The sequence below is a fragment of the Panthera leo genome, chromosome B4 (genome assembly GCF_018350215.1).
Source record: "Panthera leo isolate Ple1 chromosome B4, P.leo_Ple1_pat1.1, whole genome shotgun sequence".
Taxonomy (NCBI): Eukaryota; Metazoa; Chordata; class Mammalia; order Carnivora; family Felidae; genus Panthera; species Panthera leo.
This window is the reverse complement of record NC_056685.1, coordinates 141,247,623-141,266,491: the sequence shown is the minus strand read 5'-3', so window position 1 is coordinate 141,266,491 and position 18,869 is coordinate 141,247,623. Positions and strand designations below refer to the sequence as shown.

Sequence of the window (18,869 nt, the reverse complement as noted above, 5' to 3'; positions counted from 1 at the left end):
TGTGCGCTTGGAATAAATTCTTGCTTTAGAACCTTCACCTGGTCCCTGGGGCCACTTCTGTTTGTCAGCCAGAGAGTGGGGCCCACCTGCCTCCTCCATGAATAGTCACACCCTCTGCACCCCTGCACAGCCCTGTGGAGGCCCTTGGCCTCCTCCTGGCCAAAGGGAGGGGCTGTAACCTCAGGCCCGAGGTCAAGGTGCCAAGTGGCCATGTCTGTGAGACGGCACACACCATAATCTGGAGCAACACATGCTCCTCCCCTCAGGTTGGCTTTTACATTAAATTAACATCAGGAGTAAACAAAAAATAATTTGTTTGGAAAGTATAAGTAGACAGCACTATCACTGCATGCTAGAATGAATCTGGATCTCAGCCCTATGCTTGGTGCTAAGAACCCAGAAATGAAGGGGCGCCTGGGAGGCTCAGTTGGTTAAGCATCCGACTTTGGCTCAGGTCACGACCTCATGGTTCGTGGGTTCGAGCCCCACATCGGGCTCTGTGCTGACGGCTCAGAGCCTGGAGCCTGCTTTGGATTTTGTGTCTCCCTCTCTCTGCCCCTCCCCTGCTCATGCTCTGTCTCTGTCTCAAAAAAGTAAACATTAAAAAAATGTTAAAAAAAAAAAAAAAAAGAGCCCAGAAATGAATTAGACATAATCCTGGGCCTTCTCTCATGAAGCTCTGTTTGTCGAGCTCTGTGCTGGAGGTTCAGTGGTGAACAAGGCACCGACCTATGTGGAATTCACTATTAGGTGAAACAGGCATGGATCAGGGGACGGAGTGGCTGGCAGGGAAACCAGGAGGCTTTTGGAATAATTCACTTAGTAAGTACTTATTGAGTGCTACTGTGGGCTAGGCACTGGGATACAGCTGTGAATAAAACTGGCCAAAAGAGTCCCTCCCTCTGGGGCTTAGAGTCTAGTGGGGAGGCAGGCATTAATGAAGAAGAATGAGTAAATTATATAGTAAGTCAGATAGTAATAAGTGCTAAGGAGAAAAGTAAGGGGAGGGAGCGCGGAGGGGTGGGTGGCAATTTCAGATGGGGTTGCGCAGGCAGGCCTTCCGGAGCGGGGCCATTGGACTCAGACCTGAAGGAAATGAGCATGCAAGGGCAGCAGATACCTGGCAGAGTGGACAGCAAGAGCCAAAGCTTCAAGGTGGAAGCATTGCCTGCTGCAATGCAGGAACAGTACTGGACGGTCTGTGGCTGGCACAGAATTAGTGGGGGGCGCGGAGCCGGGGGGGGGGGGACAGGTGGACTGTGCCAGACTCTGGTTTCCCTGAATGATGGGGGAGACATTGAGGTTTGAGCAGAGGGTGATATAACCTGCCCTAAATTTTAACGGGATCATCATGGCCAACCTAAATGACATTAGAACCAACGGCGGGGGGCGGGGGGCAGGGGGTTGTGCACCTGACTCTGGAGTCAGTTGAGCATCTGACTCTTGATTTCAACTCAGATCATGATCTCATGGTTCATGGGTTCAAGCCACATGTCAGGTTCTGTGCTGACAGTGTGGAGTCAGCTTGGGATTCCCTCTCTCTCTGCCCCTCCCATACTCATGCTCTGTCTTTCAAAATAAATAAATATGGGTGCCTGGGTGGCTCAGTCAGTTAAGCATTTAACTATTGGTTTCAGCTCAGGTCATGATCTCATGGTTTGTGAGTTTGAGCCCCACATCGGGCTCCTTGCTGACACTGTGGAGACTGCTTGGGATTCTCTCTCTCTCTCTCTCTCTCTCTCTCTCTCTCTCTCTCTCCCTCCCTCCCTCACCCTCTCTCTGCCCCTCTCCCCGCCTCTCTCAAAAATAAATAAATAAACAAATTCAAAAAATAAACTTTTTTTTTTAATTCTTAAAAAAAAATAACAAAGTAGGGGCTGGTAAGGACAGAAAGGAGACCTGTCATTACTGCTCTTGGTGGGGGCGGGGGGGGGGGAGGTTGGGAGAAATGGCAGGACTTAGACTAAGGAAGGGAGTCTCAGGAAACTGAGAATGTTGAAGGTCTGAAAAACCTGATAGGGAGGCACCAAAGATATTCATATTTTCTGCTTTGGGTGATTGGGATATTGGATGAGAATTTTAAATGTTGAGTTTGATGTGCCTATAGGGAGTATTCGTGAAAATGTCTCAGACTCTTCAAAATATAACTTGAAAGCTAAGGAGATGTAGGCTCCTGAGAACCACTTTGAAGATCATTAAAGCCCTAAGAGCACATGAGAGGATTCCCAGGGCAGAGACTCCTAACCTCCTTTGAGTCTCAGTGAGAAGCTTATAAAACTAAATCTAAGCTCACAAAATGTTACGTTCCATTTCAGAGCTTTCTTGGTCTTCCAAAAATATCTTCACAGACCTCTGCCACTCTGGGTGTCTGTGTAACCTACCTTGGGTAGGTGTCTGGGTTTTGGTAGGTGTCTGGGATCATCAGTTCACCCAGCTCTGGGAGATCAGTAAGCAGGGTCTCCAAAAAGCTGGCTTTTAATTAATGTTGAAATCCAAAGTTGTTTTTTTTTTTTTTTTTATCTGATTTGCTCTTGGTTAAAATAAGTAAGAGGAGAAACCATAGTGCTAAACCAAGATATAAACCTCTGGTGACAACCCATCAAACCTGAACAAGCTACTTGTCTCTCATAGGTTTACAGATCTGCACTAGTAAAGGCTAGCAGCCATAACAGATAAATCCTGACATCTTCATGGTTTAACCCAAGGGAAATTTAGTTCTTGTTCAGTTGGCTGAGATGGAGACTCAGCTCCATACCATTATTCAAAGGCATGTTGACAGAAGCCCTGCCTTCCTCAAGTAGGTCCCAGGTTGCCTTGGACATCAACATCCAGCAGGTACATGGGGAAGAGAGAGAAAGTATCACTCGTGGGAAGCTTTTACGGATCTGGCCTGGTGATGATACAGGGCACTTACTGCCACATTCACTGGCCAGGGCTCATAATGCAAGGAAGGCTGGAAAATACAGTCTGGCTATATGACAAGGATATAAAGAAAACATTTGGTGAATAGTTAGCTGGTTTTGGATGCACAGGGGCATGGGAAGACCAGACTGACATCTCTGGGCTTACCGAGAGCCCATCCTTCTTGGCCTGAGCTCTGCAGGGTTCTTCAGATAGCTCACCTCATCCACTAGGCAGGGTACCCAAGGCCCCCACATTCCAGCCCAAATGATCTTCTGCCTCAACTCAAGAATGCTGAGCCCCGGGGCGCCTGGGTGGCGCAGTCGGTTAAGCGTCCGACTTCAGCCAGGTCACGATCTCGCGGTCTGTGAGTTCGAGCCCCGCGTCAGGCTCTGGGCTGATGGCTCGGAGCCTGGAGCCTGTTTCCGATTCTGTGTCTCCCTCTCTCTCTGCCCCTCCCCCGTTCATGCTCTGTCTCTCTCTGTCCCAAAAATAAATTAAAAAAAACGTTGAAAAAAAAAAAAAAAGAATGCTGAGCCCCAACCAGACTCTCTATTCCCTAAATGAAGAAGGCTTTTTCACATCCTTGACTTTGCCTTTGATAGAACTTTTGCCTGAAATCCTGTGTTGTTCTCATCTTGGTAAACTCCTACTCTTTCCTGAAGCTGTCTTCATCACCCATCAGAGTTATTGCTGATTAGTATTTTTCTGAGATGCTGTAACAGGAATCAGCTCTGGGAAGTCTAAGCAAAGGTGGAAGGAATAGAAGTATGCAGGGTGGCTCACAGGTGGGAAGGGACAGCAAGGGAACCAGGTTCAGAAGGGGCAGGAACCTGCCAGCTTGGGGAGGGGGTATGGCCTCAATAGATGGGCAAATACTCTGTGCCCAGAACTGTCTGGCTCAGTTATAGCTCTGTTTCCTATTCTGCAATCAGTCCACTAAAAATCAGAATCCTTGAAAGAAAATTCAGTGGGTCCCAGGTTTATCTGGAATCTCAAAGTGTTCAAAACTGGTTAACAGCCTTCCAAGTCAGCTTCTCCCCCACTGCTCCCCAACTCAGCCAGTGATCACCCTCCAGACAGCCGCCAACCCATTCCTTCTTTCTTCTTCACTTCCCACATTACCGAGCCCTGTCAAGTCTACCTTCTAAAAGGCTTCTACTGTGTACTTCCCTCCACCCCGTCCACATCTCCAACATCATTCACCCACACAGCAACAGTCTGCTTCATCTCTCCCTCAGCAGCCAGAGAGACCGCTTCACCATGTCACTCCTCTGCCTCCCACCCTTCCGAAGTGCCCTCTAAGTAAAGACTGAGCTCCTTAGACTGGCCTGTTGAGGTGTGAGCATCTCTCTGGCCTCCTCTGGACCACAGCTTAACGTGCAGCCCCACAGCTTAACGTGCAGAACCGTGAGCGGTTCTCTTGCCTGTCCTGACTTGGGGCTATGTGCTTCCACCGCCTGGAGGCCAGTGATGCCTGGCAGGCCTGGACTGGAGCCAGAGCTCACACTCTCCCCAGTTGCATGTACTTTTTCTGTTTCCTGCTCTGTAAGACAGATGCAACAATGTCCGCCAGCACTGTAGTTGTCAAGACTGAATATATTTGGGCGTCGAACTAATTGCACCAATATTTACTAGCACCTGCTGTGCCAAGTGCTGTCCTGAACATTGGGGGCACAGTGGTCAAGCAGACAGGGCCCTGAGTGCATACCTTACACTCATGAGCCACAGAGAGGAACACAATGATCAGGACCACCAGTGGACCCTCGCTGCAATCCCGCTCTCCCGAGATCTCAGCCGGCCCTCAGTCTGGGAACTCGGCCCATCTGCGACCCAGAGCCCCACGTGCGAGACCAGCCGGAGACGACTCCGCCCCTTCCGCTCTACAGAGTAGCCAATGAGACCTGGAGGCTGACACTTGGGACCAGCCAGAAGTGGGCGCATTCACGTGTTTGTGACCCCGCCCCTTCCGCTCCGGGAGACTGGCCAATGAGGGCGAGAAGCCACTTCTGGGGGCGGATCTGGTAACGGAAAGGGGCGGGGTGCCTTTCCGAGCTTGGACCTCGTGCCCCAGGCTGCGTAGGTGGACGGCGGATCCTGACGCGAGCGCAGGCGGTGCGGGAGGTGAGCCGCGCCCTCGCTGCGCGCCCTGACCGCGGCGTCCCCACTCCTTCTCAGACGTAACCCGTGACCTCGCCCCAGTCTCCTCGCCCCCACACCCCCACCCCTCACGTGTCTTCTCCCCCCACCCCCACGTGTCCCCTCACCCTGCACCCCCCCTCACCTCAGTCTCCTCCCCCCACCCCCCCCACGTGTCTCCTCACTCGTCTCGTCGCCCCCCCCCCCCTCCCCGCCTCCTGCAGACGCCACACACTGCACATCCCAGACCCCGGACCTTCCCGCCCAACCTGACCCTCTCACGTGTTGCCGCCACAGCTGGAGCACCTGCGCTCGCTAGACCACACTCTCCGCTTCCTGACGTCCGTTCACCGGGAGCGGCCCCAGAGCCTCTCGCCCCGTCGCTCCGGGACTCCCACCGCGCGCGCGCCCCTCGCCCTCACACAGCCTCCGTGACCCGAGCGCCCCTCTTGTCTCAGCCGAGGGGGGCCCAGACTCCACCGGACTCTTCGGACTCCAGGCCCTGGAGTTCTGCACACCTCTGCGCTCTGCGGCGCCCGGGACCCCTGCGACCCCGAGCCTTTCACGCCCGGAGTGATCCCCAACCCTCCTGCTCTCCTCCCCCCCCCCCCCCCACTGCTCGCCCAGCCCCCTTAGTGTCCTGTTCCCCGCGTTCCCTTGGCTTTGGCAGCGCTCTGGCCCTCCGTTCCGCCCTAGGCTTGCTCACCCCCTTTCCCCGTCTAGCCATCCCTCCCCTGAGATCCAGCATCACCCTGGCCCCAGCCCCCAGCCCCAGGCCACCTGGGCCTCGACCTCATGTCCCCACTGGGCCTCCGCTGGCTCCCCCCGCATCCTCTCAGCCCTAAGTCCGCTGCCTTACGTGTGTCCTCACCCTGCCCGTCCGCCCCACGCGTTTCAAAATCCCCGGCCAGCCACGTCCATCCCCTCTCTCTGTGCCACCCCGGAGTCCTGCGTTTGCTGTGCAGCCGTGTGGCCTCGGCACGAGACCCCTGCTTCTCTGCTGCACGTCTGGGTGCCTGTAGGGGGCACACAGCTTTAACCCTTATTATTGTCCTCAAACCGAGAATGCCTGTTAGGAGAAGAACCTTTTCATTGCCATTTGCGGGCGAGCGAGAGACCTCAGCTGAGCCTGGACCACCTGGCCCCTTAACCTGCCTTAGCCTTCCCTTCCCTTCTCAGGGTCATGTGACCACTTTCCTACCGGAAACCGGACCCTGCGCCATCGGTTACCCTTTCTCCGCATTCTTCAGCCTTTTCCGTTCAACTAGCTCTTTCCACACAGCCTAAACACAGGCAGGTTTCTGCCTTTGTGAATTAAAAAACAGAAAACGTTCCCTCTGTCACCTTCTTACTCTCTCCTGTTTGTCCTGTCTCCATGAAATCTGCATGTCCTATCTCTTTTGTCTAATGCTTCATTAATTGTTGATTCGTGGAAATCTTGTTGTTCCTGTTACTCACTTAGGCCTGACGCCCAAATAAGATGTCCTAAATTCATTTGGTCCTTTCGTAATATTTGACATTGGTGTAACATCTCCCAACACAAAACAAAAGACACCTGTGACTGCACGTTACATCCCAGGCACCGACCCTTTCTCTGCTTCTCTTTGAACCAGAACACGCAAGTTTCTACTTCTCTTCTTACCCTCTCTGTAAGCACATTGCAATCAGGCTTTTGTCCATGCCACCTCACGAAAACAGCTTCTGTCAAGATTGCCAGTGACCTTCAGATTGTCAAATCCATGGTCACTTTTTATTCCTTATGCTACTTTTTTTTATGTTTATTTATTTTGAGAGAGAGAGAGAGAGAGAGCATGTGTGAGCTGGAGAGGGAGAGAGGGAGAGAGAGAGAGAGGGAGAGAGGGAGAGAGAGAGAGAGAGAGAGAGAGAGAGAGAATGCCAAGCAGGCTCCATTCATACTCTCTCCACAGAGCACTGGGCTCAATCCCACCAACGGTGAGATCATGATCTGAGCCGAAATCAGGAGTCAGACGCTTAATCGACTGAACCACCCAGGTGCCCCTGCTTATGCTACTTTATATGAGACACAATGGATCACTCTTTGTTTACTTTCTTTGCTGGTTTTTTTTCTACCTTTGCTGGTCCTTTTCTTCCCAAATTCTGAATATTGAAGAGGTCACCTCTCTTCCATCTACTCTCACTTCCTAGGAGATCTCAACTAGTCCCATGGCTTTCAGTGTCATCTGTACCCCAGTGACTCCCCAATAAGGATGTTCAGCCAGACTTTTCACCACACTCCAGATTTATATTTCTACTTGGATGCCAGGACATGCTGTTGGCTCAATGTTTACAACATATTTAGAATCCAGTCACTTCTCACTATTTCCACTATTTTTTTTTTTTTTGAGAGAGAGAGAGCACGTGCATGTGCACACACGTGAGCGGGGGGAAGGGGTAGAAGGAGAGGGTGAAAGAAATCTTAAGCAGGCTCCGCACCCAGCACGGAGCTCTGTCTTGGGACCATGAGATCACGACCTGAGCCAAAGTCAAGAGTCGGGTTTAACTGCAACTGAGCCATCCAAGCAACCCTCGCTCCTCCCACTTCTAACACTCTGGTCCAAGCCTTGCCATCCCTTACCTGGACTTTTGCGGCAGTTTCCTCTCTGCTCTGCCACCTCCACCATTGCAGCCAGAGTGATCCTTTTAAATCATAACGCAAATCCCATCACCTCTGTCGAATTCCTCTAACGTCTCCTCATATGACTCAGAATAAAAGCCAAAGTCTTATATAAACTGCAGTATCCTCTCCCGTCTTTCAGCCGCATCTAACAGCCTACCCTCCTTCACTCCACTCCAGCATTTCCAGCCTTCTTGACCTTCTTCAACCACACCCAAGCACACGTACCCTCAAGGCTTTTTCTTTCCTGTTCCCTCTGCACAGTACTCTTCCCCAAGGTAGCCACCGGACTCCTGTGCTCACTTTCTTGAGGCTATTTGAAGATTCACCTCAGAGCAGATTTCCATAGTGGTTCCTCCCACTCCCATTATTTTTTAGCCTACCTTACTTTGCTATATTTTCTTCATAACGCTTATTTCCACCTGACATTTTATATGTTTATATATTCCTATACATATATATTTTATAGATTTATATATTATGCATTTATACACATAAATTATGTATTTATGTATCTGTCTCCCTTGACTAGAATGTAAACTCCACAAGGGCAAGGATTATTGTCTTTTGTTTGCTAATATACCCTAAAACAGTTCCTGACATTTAATAAATATTTGTTGACTAAATGAATTAATTGGCCAGTCCCTCCTCTCTTCTGTGGTCTCGACTACACACTCCCCAGTTCTCTACATTTCTGACTGTTTATCAGTACCTTTTATGGGCTTGTTTCCAACTGCTCTTAAGAGCTGGTTTTTAAGGACTTTTCCAAATCCATTTTCCCTTCTCCTTTTATACATTCACCGTGAATGATTTTATCTTTTCCCATAATTTAAACTACCATCAAACATTTATTTTCAGTTTACCCTCTCTCTTGGGCTCCAATCCTGTATTTCAACTGTTTGTTAAATAACTTTACCTGGGTACACCATAGGCACCACACACTCAAGCTGCCCCAGATTGAACTCCTAGAGCCTCTTCATTCCATTCCTGTACCCCCATTCTTTCTCCCCCTTTGTTCCATCTGTCAAGCTCAAAACTACCCACTGTATTGTCTGAGGCAATCGTGAGAAAATGTAATGCTAATGAGCTCCATCTCTAGAATCAGGACTGGGTTTGAATCCAGGCCTACTACTATTTAGCTGTGTGTCTTTGGATAGGTCCTTCTACAGTCCTCTGTTTCCTTATCTGTACAACAGGGAGAATAACAGCACTTAATTTTGTCACGTTGTTGTGAAATCAGTCAATGTTTGTTGAGAAGTTACGCAGTTCCTGGCACATATTAAGCATGAAATAAATGTTATCTTTTATATTATTAGATTCACATCTCTTTCTCACCTAATTATAGTAAAATGTTTTCTGAGCAACTACTCTGTGTGTACCTCGTGTTACACATACAGTCACGCCTACTATTTAATTTGTTAATTTGGGTGCCTACTCTATCCATAGCTATGTACATCTTCACAATAACCTACAAAGGAGCTATCATTTCCATTTTACAGAAGGGGAAACTAAGACTTCAACTTTCCAGTATCTCACAGTCAGTAAATGGCAGAGCCTGGATTCTAGTCCAGGATTTCAGGGTACACAGAAGTTTTTCTTTAGTTGCTTACTACATTTCATTGGTTGTGTTCACTCACATATTTATCAAGAATTTATTGCATACCAGTAGTATAATGTGTGAGCACGCAGACTGCAGCCAGATTGTCAGGACGCAATTCTCAGATCTGCGTCTTTGCTGTCTGACCTTGGGCAATTTAGTTAATTTCTCTGAGCCTTGTTTTCCTCATCTGTAAGTTGGAATAATAATAGTACTTACCTTATATGGTTTTGATAAAGATGCAAATGCTTACAACAATATCTGGCTAGAAGGAGGTGTAGAAGTTGCGGGAACATAAGAGAGGTGAAACCTTCAGGGTTGGCTGATTAGAAATGTAAGGAGAGATTTCTAGAAGTGGCCCTTGAACTAAGTCTTTAAAAACAGAGAGAGTGAGGCAAGGGTATTTCAGGCAGTAGCATAATATATATAAACACATAGAGGCAAGAGAGAACATGGTGTTCTCAGAGTCCTCAATGACATGGCTATAAAGGCTATTTAAGTGAGCAGGATTTGGTTTGAAACTGAGCAAGGACATTTGGACGAATGGCTATTGCTCTTCAGAGAATCTTGCGGTACAACAGGTCTCTTTTTACCAGACTTATTTCCTTGTTGGCATGACTATGTACCTATTTATTTATTTACTTTAATGTTTACTTTTTTGAGAGAGAGAGAATCTGTGTGTGTGCATGGCAGGGAGGGGCAGAGAGAGGGAAACGGAGGATCCAAAGCACTCCGCTAAGAGTGGAGAGCCCAATGCAGGGCTCGAACTCACAAACCTGTGAGATCATGACTTAAGCCAAAATAAGACATTTAATTGACTGAGCCACCCAGGTGCTCCATACCTATTTATTTTTTAATCTCCAATTTCTGTAGTGGTTGGCATATGGAAGACACCCCAATTTACAAAATCTTTGATATGACTGAAGCTTAGGGTACATATGAGGACATGGCTAGATATTGATAAATATGAGCTTTGGTGCCTTTAAAGGCATTATTTAGACAGAGAAAAGAGTATTTGAATGTTTGATTTTAAAAATTAATATTTTATTAAAGTTACTAATATTAAAAATCCATCTTTCCTTGAGCATTTAAGTTTAGTTTATAAATGTTATTCTAAATCAGATTATTAGATTACTTATCCTCAATATGATTATCTCATTCTAAAGTTTTTTTTTTAATGTTTATTTATTTTTGAGAGAGCACAAGTCGGGGAAGGGGCAGAGAGAGGGGGACAGAAGATCCAAAGCGGGCTGTGTGCTGACAGGCTGACAGAAGCAACGGATGTGGGGTTGGAACTCAACCACAAGATCATGACCTGAGCTGAAGTCAGACGCTCAGCCCCTCAGCCAACTAAGCCACCCAGGTGCCCTCATTCTAAACTTTTAATCTTGTTGTAGGCTAGCAAATTTAATAATTATTTAAATAACATTATTGTTATGTTTTCTATTTATAAATTTAAACTCATTTAATTATAAACTTAATATATTTCATTTCTTTAAGTATCTCAATTGTCTTAATAAGAAACCTTCCCACTTTTTTTTTAATGTTTATTTTTGAGAAAGAGAGAGAGAGAGAGAGAGAGCATGAGAGGGGGAGGAGAAGAGAGAGAGGGAGACACAGAATCTGAAGCAGGCTCCAGGCTCTGAGCTGTCAGCACAGAGCCCGACGCGGGGCTCAAACTCATGAACCGTGAGATCATGACCTGAGCCAAAGTCGGACGCTTAACTGACTGAGCCACCCAGGCTCCCCAAAACCTTCCCACTCTCTTAAATAATTCTTATAAATATTGGGGCGCCTGGGTGGCTCAGTCGGTTGAGCGGCCGGCTTCGGCGCAGATCATGATCTCGCGGTCTGTGAGTTTAAGCCCCGCGTCGGGCTCTGTGCTGACAGCTCAGAGCCTGGAGCCTGTTTCAGATTCTGTGTCTCCCTCTCTCTGACCCTCCCCCCTTCATGCTCTGTCTCTCTCTGTCTCAAAAATAAATAAACGTTGAAAAAAATTAAAAAATAAAATAAAATAAATATCATAAGTCAAACTAATAAATATAATGAACCTCAGATTCCCTAAAAATGTTCTAAATCTCTTTATAAACTTAGTAAGATTTTGACTTAAAATTATAAGCCATAATCAATTTCACATTTTAAGCTAGAATGACAAAGTTGACCTGTTACTCTAATAAGCCAAATTCTCTTAAACATAGAAATGCATAAAATACCAAATACTCGCAGTAATTCTAGCTTTTTATGGTCTTGAACATGTCCTATCTTTCTTTGTTCCTTACCTTCTCAACATTGTAAGTTATTCACTCACTAAGGAAGCATCTATTTTATCCCATGCAATTTTTAAAGTTCCCTTCTCTTGTACTTTTCAGAGTTGTCTTCTCAGTTTCCTGAGATGTCATATGATCAGAGGACACTGGCTGGGGTCCAGGGATTCTCTGAGAGTCTGTACTTTACTTAAGACTCCGACTGGTTCTCCTTCTACCTCTCTGGCCCCTCTTCTTCAGTTGCTTTGGCTAGATTCTTCACATCTCCCCAAACTTGATGATGGACTCATCTCCCTTGATCTCACCCATTGTCATGTCTTTAAATAGCATCTATATGGTGATGACTCCCAAGTTTCTATCTTTAGCCTACTCTCTCTGAATTCCTTTATCCAGTTGCCTACTCATCATACCCACTCAGATGCCTCATAGGCATCTTAATATGTTCAAAACTGAGTTCTTTCTTCTCCCCACACAACCCAGTGTCTTCCAGTTTCCCCCCATCTCAGTTAATGGTATCTCCATTTCTGGTTACCCTGTCAAAAATTTTAGTGTCTTCCCTGACTCCACACTGACTCATCAGCAAATCCTGTTGGCCCTGCCCTCAAAATATACCCTGAACTATTCTATTCTCCTTCATACTACTTACATCATTCCTATGTTGATTCAAGCTATTATCTCTTACCTGCATTATTCCAGTGGCCTCCTAGTCACCCCGCTTCTGCCCATGTCCAGACAAGCTACTCTCAATCCAGTGATTTATTAACACATAAATCAGATTATCATCCTCCCAGCTCCCGTCTCACTCAAAGAAAAAGCCAGAGTCTTTTTGGTGGACTACAAGGCCCACCATAATTCTGCACCCCGCAATTTTGACATCATCTTCTACTGCTCCCCCCTTCACTCTCTCTGTACCAACTATATTGCCTTTGCTGCTCTTCCTTCAGCTCATCCAGCTGACTCATAGCTCAGGGCCTTTGTTCTTACTCTCTTCTCTGCCTGGGATGCACTTTTCCCAGATATCTGCATGGCTCATTCTCTCACTTCCTGCAAGTCTCTAGTGAAAATCTAGTCAAAAGACCTTCCCTGTACACTTATTTATTTTTAAGTTTTTATTTAAATTATACTTAATTGGGTACCTGGGTGGCTTAGTCATTAAGCATCTAACTTCGGCTCAGGTCATAATCTCACGATTCATGAGTTCAAGCCCCACATTTGGTGAGCATGAGCCCAGCTTAGGGTAAAACATGAGCCCCTGCTTCGGATGAGCCCTGCTTCTCTCTCAAAATATAATATAATATAATATAATATAATATAATATAATATAATATAATATAATATAATATTCCATTTTGTTAGCATACAGTGCAATATTAATTTCAGGTGTACAATATAGTGAGCAACTCAACACTTTCAATAAGACTTGGTACTCACACAAGTGCACTCCTTAATCCCTATCACCAATTTAACCCATCTCCCCACCCACCTCCCTATTAGTAACCCTCAGTTCTCTATGGTTAAGTCTGTTTCTTGGTTTGCCTCCTTCTTTCTTTTTTCCCCCCCTTTACTCCTTTGTTTTGTTTCTTTTTAAGTTTTTATTTAAATTCGATTTAGTTAGCATACAGCATAATATTAATCAGCACTTCCATACATCACCTGGTGCTCATCACAAGACTGTACACTTATTTAAATTTCAGCCATCACCTTACACACACTTCCTCCCACACTCCATCTCTGGTTGACTTTTTTCCTTGGTACTTATCCCCTCCTTATGTTTATTTCACTTATTAATCTTGTTTATTGTCTCCTCTCACCATGGAGTATGAATTCCATGAAACCAAGGATTTTAACCTGTTTTGTTCACTGCTGTATTTTCAGAATCTAGAGTAGTGCTCAATAAATATGTGTTAAATGTATGGGTAAAAGAATATAACTGCAACCTTATAAATTAGTGAATTGAGCAAGTACCCCACACAACATAGATATGAATTGTGTATCTACTTTGCCTTCACAGAGATTTTTGCAACCACCTACATGATAGAATTATTTTATTACATTTTTTATTTATTTAGCTCTTTTGTAGGAAAACTGTAGATTGTTTAACCTTACAGAGTTTTGTGGCTTTTTAATGGATATTTTTTATCACATCTCATGGAAATACACAACTCTTACAGATTTTAAATATCTCAATAAATTCTAGATCTCTCTTTTTAAAATTTATTTATTTTGAGAGAGAGAGGGAATGCAAGTGGGGAAGGGGCGAAGAGAGAGAGGGAGAAAGAGAAAATCCCAAGCAAGCTCCACACTGTCAGTGCAGAGCCTGATGCGGGGCTCAAACTCACAAACTGTGAGATCATGACCTGAGCTGAAGTTGGACACAACCAACTGAGCCACCCAGGAGCCCAAATTCTAGATCTCTTAAGGCTTTCTTCAATTATTTGGTCACAACTCAGAACTGGATGAGAATGGGAACAGTCAGGAGCTAGATATTAAGGGATCTTATATCTATAGTAAAGAGATTATATTTTATCCTGAAAGAAGATGGGAGCTATTGAAAGGTTGCAAAGAGAGTGACATGGTCAGATTTGCATGTTAGGTAAGGTCATTCTGGAGGTGAACTGGAAAATGGATTTGACAAGAGGAAGCTAAAAGCAGAAAAATCAGTCAAGAGTTTATGAAAATAGTCCAAATGAAAGGTGAAGAGAGCCTGCACCATCAGTTCCAAACTCTGTATTTTCAACTCCAGCCTTTCTCCTGAGCTCCAGGCCTATACATTCGACTGCCTATTTGAATCTCCACTTGGAGGCCTAATAGGCATCTCACATTAACATTCAAAATAGAGCATTTGGTTTCCCTTCTAATCTTCTCCTCTCTTAGTCTTCCCCTTTTTGGCTAATAATACCACCATGTATCAAATTGTTCTCATAAAAATTAGGAATCATTTTGATATCTCTCTCCCTACCATTTACCCCTGCAAATACAGACACATCAGATCCTCTTCCAAATTCTTTTGGCTCATCTTCCAAACTATAGCATGAACCCTTCCACTTTTCACCATTGATATCATTACCTACCACCCTAGTCCAAGCTGCATCCATCTCTAGATCATTCTAATGCTCTCTTAACTAACTGGTTCTCCCACTTTTGCCTCCTCTCAACCTTCTGCAATAGTCCAGTTTCCAAACAGCAGCTGAAGTCATTATCTTTTTTTAATGTTTATTTATTACTTTTTTTGAAAGAGAGAGCATGTGAGCAGGGGAGGGGGAAAGGGGGGCAGTATATAGAGGATCTGAAGCAGGCCCCGCACTGACAGCAGAGAGCCTGATGCAGGGCTCAAACCCATGAACCATGAGATCATGACCTGAGCTGAAGTTGACCACTAACCGACTGAGCCACCCAAGCACCCCTGAAGTCATTATCTTAAAATATATCCCCTGCTCTCAACCTCCAGTGGCTTTCCCTCACACTCAAAATAAAACCAAAATTCTGGAGGCACCTGGGTGGCCCAGTTGGTTGAGCATCAGACTCTTGATTTCGGCTCAGACCATGATCCCAGGGTTGTGAGATCAAGCTCTGCCTTGAGCTCCTTGCTGAGCATGGAGCATGCTTGGGATTCTCCCTCTCGCTCTCTGTCTCTGTCTCTCTCTCCCCTGCTCACATGTGCGTGTGCTTGCTCGCTCTCTCTCAAATTAAAAAAAAAAAAAAAAATTCTTGCCTACCTAGCTGATCTCGTCTCATACCACTTTTCTCCCAAACCCCATTCTTTACTTTCTTTTCACGCCTTAAAGCAGAACATATCAGGGCCACTCCCACCTTTTCTTGAGCCGTTCCCTCTATCTAGAACTCTTCCCCTAGCTCTTTATATGCCAACTCCTTTTTATCATTCAAGTGTCAATTCAAATGTCACTTCATTAGAAAGGACTAATAAGCAAAAGCACCCCTCCCCATGAAATATCCTCTTTATTAAACCACCCTGTCTTGTTTTCTTTGTGCAGTGAACCACAAACTGAAGGTATGCTTACCATTCCGTTGTTTATTATTCGTCTCCTCTGTGGAATGGAAGCTCTGTGAGAGCATGGTTTTTTCTGTCTGGATCTACAAATACACTGAAATATCCACATCCATAGTAGACATCTGACACATAGTAGGTGCTCAGTAAATCTATTCAATGCTGGTTAATGGAATGGACCCGAATTAAAGCTGCAACCTTGGAGAGAGAAAGGAAGGGACTGAGAGATTTTAAAGAGCTGGGCCAGGCTATGAGTTCCAAAAGGCAGTGTTCAGTTCACTGGTGACTCCCAAGCAGCAGACCTTCTTGACCCATAGATGATTAAATATTTATTCCATGAACAAATAAAATTGGTGAGTTTCAGTGACCCATTTGGTCAGGAAAAGAAGATAAGGAGGTAATTAAAGATGGCCTTGGGTTTCTGGCTTGGGCTACCCAGGTATAAGTAATAGAGCTGGAATTGAAACGTCAGTCTGTCTCACTGCATCTTCTTTTTGTGCACTGCCTAGATGGCTGATTCTGATCCTGGAGAAAGAAACTATGACAACATGCTGAAAATGCTGTCAGACCTGAATAAAGACTTGGAAAAGCTACTAGAAGAGATGGAGAAGATCTCAGGTACAATGTCTTCCCCCTTACGTCCAGTAGCTCAGATTCTTCCTACACTGCTGAGCTCAGATCAAGTGCCTTAACGGGCCTTCCCTGACCACTTCTCAGCTTCTATACCATGTAACTACTATGCCACAGAATTTGACAACACCACTAAATATTGCCTTGAATTATTTTCTGATTACTGTATGTGTGTTTCCATGTTACTTCTTCAACTGGACTATTATCCTCCTGTGGGCAGAAACAGTGATTTCTTTTTTGTAACTGGGCACAGTACAAACCCAAGCTCAAGTATTCAGAAAATGACAATGTTAATATAACACCTATGAACAGAACTGGAACATTCTTCCTGTGAGTCGTTTAAATAGAAAGAGTTCAGAGTAATAGCGCTAAGACTGATGAGGTGCTGAAATGGGAGGTACAGTTAGTTCAGTGGAATAGAACAAGAATAGAGTTGAACAAATTTCTCCATTTTTGAATAAGAATGTTAGTCTGTTAGTCCACATGTTTCCACTAAGTGATAACCAGCAGTAGTGGAGATACTATTATAATTTCTTTGTTTTTTTAAGACTTTATTTTGGGGACACCTGGGTGGCTCAGTCAGTTAAGCATCCAACTCTTGGGTTTGGCTCAGAACATGATCTCACAGTTCGTTAGATCAAGCCCCCAGTCAGGCTCTGTGATGACAGTGTGGAACCTACTTCAGATTCTCTCTCTTACCTCTCTCTGCCCCTCCCATGTGCTCTTTCTCTCTCTCTCTCTCTCTCTAAATAAATAAATAAACCTAAACAAAAAAGGCTTTATTTTTAAGTGATCTCTACACCCAGTGTGGGGTTTGAACTCACAGCCCTGAGATCAAGAGTCACGTGGGCTACTGACTGAGTCAGCCAGGCATCCCCCCACCATTATAATTTCTTTAATTTGTTCTTTACTAATTCAGAATATGTATAATTCTTTAATTTATAGGCCTAAGTTTTATTAGAGAAAATAATAATGTAAAACAAATTTTAGAAAGCGTGCATACTCTACTCAAAATGAGAAACAACCTTTTTTTAGGGACATTTTTAGTTTGCAAACAATCTCCATTTATTACAACAGGCTTTAGAAAATTTCTAGTTGAGTGGTGCCTGGGTGGCTCAGTTGGTAAGCGTCTGACTTCAGCTCAGGTCATGATCTCACAGTTTGTGAGTTCAAGCCCCGCGTCAGGCTCTGTGCTGACAGCTTGGAGCCTGGAGCCTGCTTCGGATTCTGTGTCTCCCCGTCTCTCTGCCCCTCCCCCGCTCATGCTCTGTCTCTCTCTATCTCTCAATAATGAATAAACTTTAAAAAAGAATTAGAAAATTTCTACTTGAAATGTTGGCAATTTTTTTGCCTATGTACTTGAAAGTTTTTTATATTTTGTAAACTGTCTTTTAAAAATGTTCTAGGGGGCACCTGGATGACTCAGTCAGTTCAGCGTCCAACTCCTGATTTCAGCCCAGGTCATAATCTCATGGTCCATGGGTTCAAGCCCTGCTTGGGGTTCTGTCTCCCTCTCTCTCTGCCCTTCCCCTGCTTATGCAGTCTCTCACTTTCTCTATCTCTCTCAAAATAAATAAACTTTAAAAATAAATAAATAAATGAATGAATAAGTAATTAATTAATTTAAAAGTCCTATAATTTGTTTTCTACCAAAAGTTATATAATTCCTTCAATCTAATAAAATATTCTCCTATCTAACAGTATTCACTTAGTACCTACTATATGCTATTGTAGGATTAGGATTGAATAGAGATATCAAATAGAGATGCTCCTTCATTAAAAGAAGTAGGTAGGGGGCCAGAAACAGACATCAAGATGACTAATTATAATTTAAATATATAAATTAAAACATTTTAATTTTCTATTAAAACTGTAATCTAGTAAATGCTGATAATGGTGTATACCAACTACTGGGGAGGGAGCAGAGAAGAAAGAGAGGCTGACTGCTTGGGGAGGCAAGTGAGGCTCTGAACAGCGCATTAGGGAAGGAATTCAGATTGGACAGATGAGGTAGGAATGCTGGAGGTAGAGAGGAGGGGCCGTCCTGTAGAAGAAATAGCCAAATGTGTGTGTGCCAGTGAGGGAAAGCTGGGCATAGGGAGCAAGATTAGCGCATGAGAACCACAAGAGGGCGGGCCAAAGAAGAGGCTCAAAAGGTGAGAAGAAGGGTCTTCAACATCAGCCTAAGGAATTTGACCTTTCTTTTCTTTTGTTTCTTTTCTTATTTAGGTAATAGATAGCCATTGGGATTTCAAGGAAGACACTTGTGTTTTAGAAAGATACCTCTGGTAACCAAGGAGGGATGGTTTGGCGAGGGATGACTAGTGGAAGGATCAATTATGAAGCTTTGCAAAACTAAAAGCTAAAAAGGAACTAGCCTTAACTCTGGCTTGGCACTGAGAACAAGATGGAAATAGCAGACTTCTGTGATAGAATCTCTTGGTTTGTAAGAGGTCTTTATTATTAAGACTATAAAGTCTGGGGCACCTGGGTGGCTCAGGTGGTTGAGCTCTGACTTCGGCTCAGGTCATGATCTCTCAGGTTTGTGAGTTCAAGTCCCAAGTTGGCCTACTGCTGTCAGCGCAGAGCCCACTTTTGAATCCTCTGCTCCCCTCTCTCTCTGCCCCTCCCCTGCTTTCAGATGCTTGCTCAGTCTCTCAAAATAAATAAATAAACTTTAAAAAAACTTTAAAAAAA

At 44.8% G+C, this 18,869-nt stretch overlaps 1 protein-coding gene across 2 annotated transcripts in view; it reads left to right on the top strand.

The window, feature by feature from the left end:
• The first annotated feature begins 4,910 nt into the window (after positions 1–4,910).
• The window catches only part of SYCE3 (synaptonemal complex central element protein 3), a 28,412-nt gene continuing 14,453 nt past the window's right edge, over positions 4,911–18,869 (top strand). Inside the window, exons 1-2 of one of the 2 annotated variants that reach the window (XM_042944692.1) lie at positions 4,911–5,025; positions 16,052–16,160. In XM_042944692.1, the coding sequence (XP_042800626.1) occupies positions 16,052–16,160 (109 nt within the window). In that variant the 5' untranslated portion in view covers positions 4,911–5,025. Of the gene's footprint in view, positions 5,026–14,063; positions 14,130–16,051; positions 16,161–18,869 lie in introns of those variants that run through there. The other variant, XM_042944693.1, reaches the window with a different exon arrangement.